The 10,003-nt window shown below is 34.6% G+C and overlaps 1 protein-coding gene across 1 annotated transcript; it reads left to right on the top strand.

Annotated features, from left to right (window-relative positions):
* The first annotated feature begins 208 nt into the window (after positions 1-208).
* On the top strand, positions 209-1,639 carry LOC127086865 (putative RNA-binding protein involved in heterochromatin assembly). The gene is made up of 4 exons (XM_051027681.1): positions 209-441; positions 531-955; positions 1,051-1,169; positions 1,259-1,639. The coding sequence occupies exons 2-3, from the start codon at positions 549-551 to the stop codon at positions 1,148-1,150; spliced, it is 507 nt and encodes a 168-aa protein (XP_050883638.1). The 5' UTR covers positions 209-441; positions 531-548; the 3' UTR covers positions 1,151-1,169; positions 1,259-1,639.
* The last annotated feature ends 8,364 nt before the right edge of the window (positions 1,640-10,003 follow it).

Here is a 10,003-nt window from a genome sequence, read left to right as displayed (position 1 = left end):
AAGGTAGCTTTCAATAATGATGAATTTCACTTTTTTTACTTAATAATGAAGTTAATATATTGCATACTTTGTGTTATTGATTTTAAAACATGACATATGTTGAAATGTGCATTAAAGAGCTACTGTAGCTGGGTGTGTATATTAAGGGATATCCATTCAAAAAAGAAAACTCTTTGACTCCTTTATCTAAATATAGTTTATGATGAAATCACAAAAAATGGTTTGAAGGAATCCAAAAAGAAGAAGGAGGCTTACCCTACCCTACTAGTTGCGCACTGGCTTGAGATCTATCCAGATATCGAGGAGACTTGGAATTTTGGCAGTATATAAACTACCACAATCTCAAACATTCTTCCCAACTTCAACTATAACTCAACACTACTTCTCTTATAATACAATATTTCTACTTAACTGTGTCTGAAGTGTCCACATCAGTGTGTGGTAAGTAACTATTGTTACAATTTACAATGACACAACAGTTATAGATATACAGATTCATTCTATTTCTAATGTTTTTGTATTTTCTACAGTTTTGAATTAAGGGAAAGATGAACAGACCTGGAGATTGGAACTGCAGGGCATGCAACCACCTCAACTTTCAGAGAAGAGACTCCTGCCAACGATGCGGTGAATCAAAACCGGTGACTAGCGGCGGCGGTGATTACGGTGTAGCATTCGGTGGTGGAAGAGGCTCTAGTTCGCCTTTTCCTTTCACCACTGGCCCTGATGTCCGCCCAGGGGACTGGTACTGTACTGTTGGTAACTGTGGAGCTCACAACTTTGCCAGCCGCTCTAGCTGCTTCAAATGTGGTGCCCCTAAGGATATTGACACCTTCTCCTCTGACTCCTCAGACATGCCAAGGTTATTGAGATCACCATACGGTTTTGGAGGCGGCAGCGCAGCAGGCACCTCCACCCGCCCCGGGTGGAAATCCGGTGACTGGATATGCACCAGGTTCTCGATATCATTTCTTTTATTTATAAAATATTAAATATATTTAATTTATATATAAATCAGATATATCAGTTATTCAATAAATTATCGTGTAGGTTTGGTTGTAACGAGCATAACTTTGCTAATAGAATGGAGTGCTACCGATGCAATGGCCCTAGGGACTCTAGCTCTGGAAGGTCTTCCTATTTATCCTAAACATCATTTCTCCATCATGGTAATTCACTCTCATAATGTATATTAGAGTTACATTACATGCAAGCATGTTAATGTGTAATTTTTCTTTTTTTTTGTTTTCAATTTCAGGTTTGGTGTCGAAGAGAGAATTGATAGAGGCTATTATATTTCCAAGCTAGAGATAGTTACTTATTTTTGGTCTCTATCAATGTTACTTTCTTCATATTTTTTCTTTTTGTTTTTGCTTCTTTTGATTTTGTTTGATCGAGCTAGCTAGAAAGGAATCTTGTTTAGGTTTGAATAATATTTTGAGTCTGGTTGGTGCTGATCAGTGTATCTCGGCAGTTATTAGCTATGTACTATCTAGCTAGCCCATGTACTTTTTTTCAGTATCAACAGTTTAATATTAATTAGTACTATGATTAATTTGGTGCAAAGAAGATGTTGTGTTGTGTTGTTGTTTATCCAAGAAGTGTTCTCAAAAGAATATAAGATGCTCTCTCTTTTTTACTCTCTTTAGTGGAGACGGGTTCCAATGATTTTAGTTTTTTGAATATATGGCAACGGGTTCCAATGATTATAAAGCAAGAAAAGGCCAATATTATGCTTTTAGTTTTGGTTCTGTATGACCAATTTAGTACGTTAGATTCTTTTTTTCAATAGCAAATCTAAAATATAAAAATAAAATAAACTAAAAAAGAGAGTACAAAGGATACTAAGGAGGCAGAATTAAGTGTCAAGATAACCTGACAAGAAAAGAAAACCTTAAGCGAATGGCCACACAAGGTGCCAAAAACAACAAGGTAAATACAATACTAACTTATCATAATTATAATAGAAATGGATTGAAACTGACTTTCAATATTCACCCTGACTTCTCATTCACAAAATTGTTCATTGTAAATAAATTTAAAAAATATATGGCTTAATTGTTTGAAGTTGTTTGAAGTTAACTGGTAATATCAATTTTACAATCTCTTACTTTTTTATAGAGAAGATAACCATTATGCATATAAGATTGTTGTTAGGTAATGAAATTAATGACAGTACACATTGGTTGGATGAGATTCAATTTTCTAATAGGTATAGTTACAATAGAAATAAACTTGGGCTTTCTGAATATATATTTGGTTGGTTATTGTTCTTATATGAAACTATATGACGATCACAGAGGATGAATGCAAGGTCTGTTGTAATGATTCAATGGGTCTGACATGTTGTTGATTGAAAACATGAGATGTCACATGCAAGTATACATGTATGTTTAAAATATCAAGTAATAGAATAGTAAGAATGTTGAATCCATGGGGAGTGAAAAATAACTTACGTTGATTTTGTAAAATTATTTTTGTAAATGAGTATGAACAAGATTAAAAGTAATTTATAGTTGTCAGAGGTGCAATTTGATAGAAAACAATGTTAAGAACGATTTAAAGAGAGTAAATGAGTTCAACAATGAAAAGTATGTTGGATGATGATTTGTTAATATAACTTCTCAGAAGTGTGTACGTGAAGTGTTCTGTCGTGCCAATGGCCAGAAAGTGATCTTATGGTGTATCTTTATATTATTATAAACTTATATAATAAAACAAGAGGACAAATCTCTAAGCCTCACTTGTAACTTTAATGCACGTATGACTTTATTTTGAATATCCTCAATGATTGTAGTTATTTATCTCTAAACTAGCTAATATAGTGAATATTTCTATCCTACTATTTTCAATCATTTTTATCATGAAATCCACTTGCTCTTGGATCTCTCACAACAACAAGCTTGCATCTTTTTCTAATGATAATTCAAAGAATCATATTTATATCAGTTAACACATGATAAACACTACTATAAAAAAACACATTTAACTTGAGTGTGAAGGGGATTTAACTACGGTTACACAAGCGAGACTACGTAGGACGTCATAAAAAGTGTCACTTTACCTCTTAGATTTTACTAAATCGATGGGTAATGTCTAAAGATCACGGGTTCAATTCCTGTGAGATCCTTTTTGCAAATTCTAAATGGTGAAAACACTGTTCACATCGGTTTTGATATTCCACCAACGGGTATAACAAGATTGAGTTCATTAAATCTAATGTGGATTGTATATTTCACTAAACTCTATATGAACATATAACTTCTCAAAATTGGTTTGGAAAATAATTATATGAACATTTGTGTTATATTTGAAGAACAACTTACACTAATCAATGACTTTCGAGCATCCTGAATCATCTCACGCTCTTTAATGGTTAAAATCTCTTCAATGTTTCAAGTTCTTGATTCAACATTTCCTTTTATTCTAATTTATTCTTGAAGGCATAAAACTTGATGCTTTGAAAAATAAACAAATATAGAAGAAAGATGAACAAAAACTAGAAGTATTAGAGAGATTTTAACCATAAAAGAATATGAATTAAATGATGAGTTGCAGAATTCTAGAAAATCATTAATAAGTGTAAGATATGTTTCAAATACAACATAACATTTTATACGATTATTTCCAAAATCAATTTAATAGGTCATATGTTCAAAGAGAGATTAATGAAACAAACAATCAACATTAGATAAAATAAACTCAACTTGACGGAACAAGACGAAATATGCACAAAGAATCACAAAAACATCAATCTCAAACTCAAACTCAGTAACAACAACTAAACTAAAACATGTAGATTTTCATAACTTTGGGTAGTAGAGCAACTAAACAACAAAAATAAGAATAACATCAACAACTCAAAAACAACAATCTCTGAACAAAAATACAACAACATTATTAATAAACCTATAACATAAATTTGTTTAACCAACACCAACTATAAGATTAAACCTCTAGGGTTTTGGGTCTCAACAACAGCAAAATAACATCAACAACAACAACAAACAATAACAACAACAAATAAACAACGACAACAACAACAAAAATGTAACATGAGTAATGATGTTTGACGTGGCAGATATATGAAGAAGAAGTAAAATAAAAAAAATTCGATCTTTCATTCGGGAAAGAACCGAACGAGAGCCTTAAACATATGTTATCTTTGTAATGAGGATGATATGTGTTTAGGGCTCTCTTGATTTCTCTTTTCTTTAAGGCTTTTCATTAAGGTTATATTCGTTTGTGTTTCTTTTGCTGAATGCTACGAGCTAAGCTAAATTTATCAGAGAAACAAATTCACCTCAGTTGGAAAACAAAATCGAGGTAAAACGTGGCTTATTTTTATATTATTAATAAAACAGTCAAAAAGGCGCCACTTTTAATGAAATAAAAACATAATCTGAAGTTACTGGAATTTGAAGCATGTACCCTGATATAGTTACCCCTTTGGTTTTAAAATAAACCAATGGAATATATTGTATATATTTTTATGAAAAAATATGGCGCGTCCAGGAATTACACCTCGGTCTTTTATATGTGAGGTGAAATCGTTATCATAAAATGTAGTTTTTCTAGTAGTGAAAATAAGCACTAACAACACACCATTTAACACAAGAGACTAATTTATATTAACTTCACATTGCTCAACATAAAAGGGTTTAGCTCATGATGAGCTTAGTACATACATCAACGTTGGTTCCTAAGATAAACATTCTTAAACACATAATGAACCAGAAATGAAAATCTAAGAGTAACTTCTTCGTCTTCTTGAAATTGTTAATCACCAATAAGCGACTTTTATCACGCCAGATACTAGTAGGATACAATTGAAATGATGAGAATGATAGGATATCCTCCTTGTTAATCACCAATAGTAACTCTTCACTGAATTTCTCTAAGTCTTTCTTTCTCTCAAAATTATGAACCTTTCTTTCATTTCCTCTAAGAGGTCCTTTTATAGTCATATCCAACTATGGTTTTGTGTTGTCTTGGATCATGGGCATTGTGTGATTTCGTAAATTTTGGCACAAAATAATCAACATAATTCCCTCAAATTTTTCCATTTTGTACCATTGTAGAATCATGTACAATCAGCATGTGGGAGACAAGGTATCTTGTGATAGGCTAGTGACGCAGGGAATCGGGTGGTGGTGGTGTCCTTTACAACATGTATGTAGTTTGAGTATTATGGTGTAGATATTTTATCCTCTACCGCCTTGTTCTTATCCGTTTGCAATTTGAACCAAATGTCCTTCATTCTGGATATTACTACCATGTAAACCTTACAACCATGAATGTCCACTCTCTGTATCTCTCATTCTGTCTTTTGTTACGCCTTTCTCTTTTCTCAAAGTTGGATGTTAAAGTGCTACCCAGAACTGTCATGCCAAACCTCATCAAAAGTTAACTCTATACAAGTAAAGAATGCATAAAAACTAATAAAAGAGAGCATTTATTGTAGCCTTTGTAAACTACTTAAAAACAGTAAAATTCATTAAAATAAACCAGTAAACAACTAAATTAAAAGGATAAATTTTAAGTTCTAAAGTTTATAATAACTCACAAAATGTAATTTATCACCTATACGGTTAACATTCTAACACGCATGTCAGTAAGAGAGTGAGAAATGAAGTTTGAATAGAGAAGAATTTGAATACCTATGGAGTGGCGTGTTTTCTTCTTTAAATAGATGAAGTGGTTGGTAACATCATGCATGTGGAACAGTGTGGGATGCAGCCAGCCATTGGATTGATTTGAAAGATTGGCATGGTAATCTCGTGAGGGATATTCTACGACGCGGGAGGAAAAGAACCTGCTTACCCTTCATGTGGTAGTTTCTTGATTTGCTACCAGGCCTTTGCTTTTCAAGCCTTGCGGCCAACTAGGAACACTTGTACCCCAAGCCCTTTTCTCTACTTTGTAGAGCGAGAATTTGTGACATGCATTGTTTTCTGACCACATGATCCCCGAACGTGGAAGTCTTATATGTGACATTGATGTTCTTGGGAATAAGCGTATTAAGTACCTCTCTTGGAACATGTAACGTAACTATGAGAGTGACCAACATGTCTTTACTTATTAGCTAGCAATAACATTCCTTCTTCTTTAGAGTTCTTGAGTGCTTCTCGGCCATTTCTGAGAAGATCTCAATGGTTAGTAGTGCATTATGGCTTGTACATCCTAAGTTTCTAAATAAAGTATAAAGGATTTTTGAAGTGTTCCCTTGCCTTTTTGCTATAAGCTATTTGTGAAGAGGGTGTTTTTGTTTATTCTATCATTCTTTCTTAGAAGTGTTTCATTTTTACGTAGAATCAAACTCAAACAATTTTGTTTGTCATCACTTGTTTTTCATGCTGGATTGATCATTCTTCTATCTTCAAAGTCCAGTTTTTCTTTGTTCTTGCGCCCCTTTAATAGGGTTTCCAAGATAAGAATCGCTCGAACTTTATTATACCTACTTTAGTGTTGTTAACAATATATATTTTATGATCATGGTGATAATATCAAATTCAACCAAGAAAGAAAGTAAGGACATTTCATGTGATTGGGTGGATCCTAGCATATTAGGTTCTGCTTCCTCATTTATCCACAAAGGTATCTTTGATTGAGCCTTAATGGACATGGGTCCCACAACAGATTGAGGGGTATTACTTTGGATGAAGATAAGAGTATTTTCATTTGATGTGGGTGATATGTTATCCCTTTCCATTAATGCTTGTTCTCCATCATAGCGTCTTTCCTGTAACGAATCTGAAGTCAGTATATTGAATCATTTATTGATCCCCCCTTTACATTTGCATCTAGTGATCTGGGCATTCATTAAAGGTTTTCAACATTGGTGCAAATATAAAAAAGGTAAATTGATTTTGAAGTTGTTTTTCCATCTTTTTAATATTCAAAATATCCCCAATTATGTGAGTGATTCTCGTTTTCTCTCCTTGAGGCATCATATTTAATACCTTGAAACTTATTTTGACTTCATGAAGGACTTTGATTATCAATTTTTCCTGGTCACTCCTCTAACCATGTACGCTCATGCGAAGATCTGTCACTTGGAATTTGTTCCTTCCTCATTGTGTTTAGATATCTTTCACAAGTTATGGGCTTATAGGAACTACTTAATGGGATATAGTTTGTATGTTTACAAAGAATAAGACTTGTACATGGAGGAATTATATTTTAAGAGTCGGTTATTGGACTTTTGTAATGAACTCGGTTCTTCCTATGGAAATTTGAGAAACCAGCCAAAGAAGTGCATTCAGACCTGCTGGTTGGTGTACGGCAAATCAAAAGAGGAAAGAAAGAGAATATTTGGTAAGTGGAGCTAGGTCCTTATTTTCCTTGATTTATTTTCTTGAACTCTTTCTAATGTCTCTTTATTAACTACGTATATGCAATAAAAATTGAGAACGTCATACGGTGATTGAGGAAATAGATTCAGGCAGCTGCTGTTTTGGTTGGAATTTCGAGTACCCTTTATGTTGAGGAAGCCTCCACTTCCGGTACACCTACTGGTCTAGTTATCAAGCATACCATTTAGATAATTACTCCTCCCGGTTGAGTGAAATTTCAAGATTCTCCCGCCCGTGTCATGATTGGTGAAGTTTTACTATCTATCCAGTCGACATGTGGGGGAAGGTTGACATCCCTTCCAAAATTAGAAGAGGTTTAGGTTGAGAAGCCTTCACATAAACTTTCTCGGCTTAGAACTATCTAAGAGAAGGCTTCCACTTAAGTGGAATCGAATTCACTGACGTTAGATCGTCCTGGACCGATAGCAGATATGGAATTTTGATCTTAGATTTTTGACAAGGATTATACTTATATCTAGGGTCTTTATGAGGAAGCTCGGAAAAGGAAATTGGCCAAATTGGCTTTCCATGCATGTTAGGAATAAGCTATTTTTGTGTTTAGATATGGTATTCGTAGAAAAGCTTTCTTGTTTGACCTCTTTTGACGGTAAAAGAAGATACTTAAGGAACGGGTTAATACTCAAATAGTCGAGCAGGATCAGTACTTGGAAGAAATCTGAGGTAGTTCCAATATATTCTTTCCCATAGTGGCCTCTATAGAATATTTAAAATATCTAAGTACTCTAGTGGAAAATGTATAACGACTTTCTTGGGAGGCAGTTGAGAAGAATGACGTTTTGGATTTTGTTTAGGAATATTCGTCCAATGCACAAGTCGTTATGGGAGAGGCGGACCAGCTCTCAGATCCTCCACACAAAAAAGGATAGAAGAAATGGAGAATTCTCTGGAAATATATTTGGAAAGTTAGAAGAAGGTCGATGATGGTCTTCATGCATTGTACCAGAAGAACATTGATTTTTCTAAAGATCCAACCACGTCGTTACAACAGGGTTCCTTCATTGGCGAGGGTACTTTTGAAAGTGCTTTGAAGTAAGTGGGGTACTTTTATCATGACATTCATATCTCTCGGGATTGATTTTTTCTCAATCAAGCTATTAAAGACAGGAAAATGGTTTCATTGACGGACTAACTCCCTCTTTGTTTGAGCTGGAGCGCTTATGTCCAAAGTTTGTGTAAATTTGACTTATTTTCTTGCAATGTATATCATGTATACTTGAATTTGTTATTTATTCATATTTTACCTGATTTGTGGCATTATTTCTAGTCTCAGGTTCATTTTTCTAGGACTCAACTTTCCCTCTAAGTTTTACTTGAAGTTCATTAGACGTCTCTAAGGGATGTACCCGCCCAAGGGTCGATACATATTCCAATACCTCCTGGTGAGAACCTAGTTTGAGGTTGGCGCATTGGCAGATGCACCACAACATCTGGAGTATCTAGATAGTAAGAAGGGTTGAGACAATTATTTTCCATTTGTAGTCTTTCTTTCTTTGTGAGTGTGTATGTGCATGCTAGAACTAAGGGATTTTGATTGATTTAGTCATACGTTAGTGGTATTTGTGATAGCATCCCTATGTATTTTTATTGGGGTTTAGATCTTTTTGGCCATACCCAAACTCATTGTTATCTTTCATAATCACAAAGGATAGAGATATTTTAGTGAAAAAAATCCTCATTTCTTATATAAAATGGTTATAATACATCATGATAATTTGTTTTTACAAAAAAGACTTTGAATTTTAACATAACCAAGTGGCATAGCCACTTCATGTTGGTTATGAGATTTGTGGCAGTTTCTCCTAGCTTTATCCATGTTAACCACTTCTGCTTGTTAGGCCGAGGCGATCTGCTTTTCTCGTGGGAAGTTGGATTCTCACGTCTCTCAACTGCCTGATCAAGGAGGCTACGTTGATCTCCATTATCTTAGCTTCACCTTCTTTTTGGTCCTACTGCAAGGCCTTATAGATCATCTTTTCTCTAGAAAGGTCATCACTGATTGTCGTTGGTTGATCATCCATATTGTGGTACTTCAGCTTGAGGTGGAGCAGAGGAAGCTACAACATCTAATGTTGTTTCAAAGGTCCAACCTAGGGTGCAATAATAGACACTCCTGCAAGGAATGACAAGGAATTAGGAAATAATGATCATGGTATATTTTCCCTTCCCCATAGTTACCATCAACTCTATGTAACCCCATAGACAGGTTACAACATCGTTGAAGTCATGTAGACCAAACCTTTCGTAGGTCCGAACCTTTTTCTTTTTCAACCCCATCTTCTCGAAACAATTTGAGTACATAATGTCGCAAGAATTTCTGCCGTAAATCAATATCTTGAACACAACAAAATTGGAGATTGTGGTCACTATTACTTGAGGAAAGATCTCATTAGTTATCCCTTAACCTTTTTCGCTATTCCATAACCCAAGGATCGACCTTTTTGGGTTCGTGATCGAAGTGCTACTTTCCTTATTTCAAACTCCCATCAACTCATTAATCTTTCCCTTAATTATGACCTTTGAAGGTTTGTTTACCCTCGGGGTACCTCCAGTGATGGAAGAGATTTACTGGAGCTTCCCCTTATATCATTCGTCCTCCCCATTCCTCACATTTTTCCCTTTGCCTTCGG

This window comes from Lathyrus oleraceus, chromosome 5 (assembly GCF_024323335.1).
Source record: "Lathyrus oleraceus cultivar Zhongwan6 chromosome 5, CAAS_Psat_ZW6_1.0, whole genome shotgun sequence".
Taxonomy (NCBI): domain Eukaryota; kingdom Viridiplantae; phylum Streptophyta; class Magnoliopsida; order Fabales; family Fabaceae; genus Lathyrus; species Lathyrus oleraceus.
This window is presented reverse-complemented; position numbering and strand designations above follow the sequence as displayed.

Excerpts from the sequence above, each read along its gene's own strand:
- LOC127086865 (XM_051027681.1), top strand. The coding sequence starts at position 549 with ATGAACAGACCTGGAGATTGGAACTGCAGGGCATGCAACCACCTCAAC. Across the intron at positions 956-1,050 it reads GGTGACTGGATATGCACCAG|GTTTGGTTGTAACGAGCATA; the intron begins GTTCTCGATATC and ends ATTATCGTGTAG.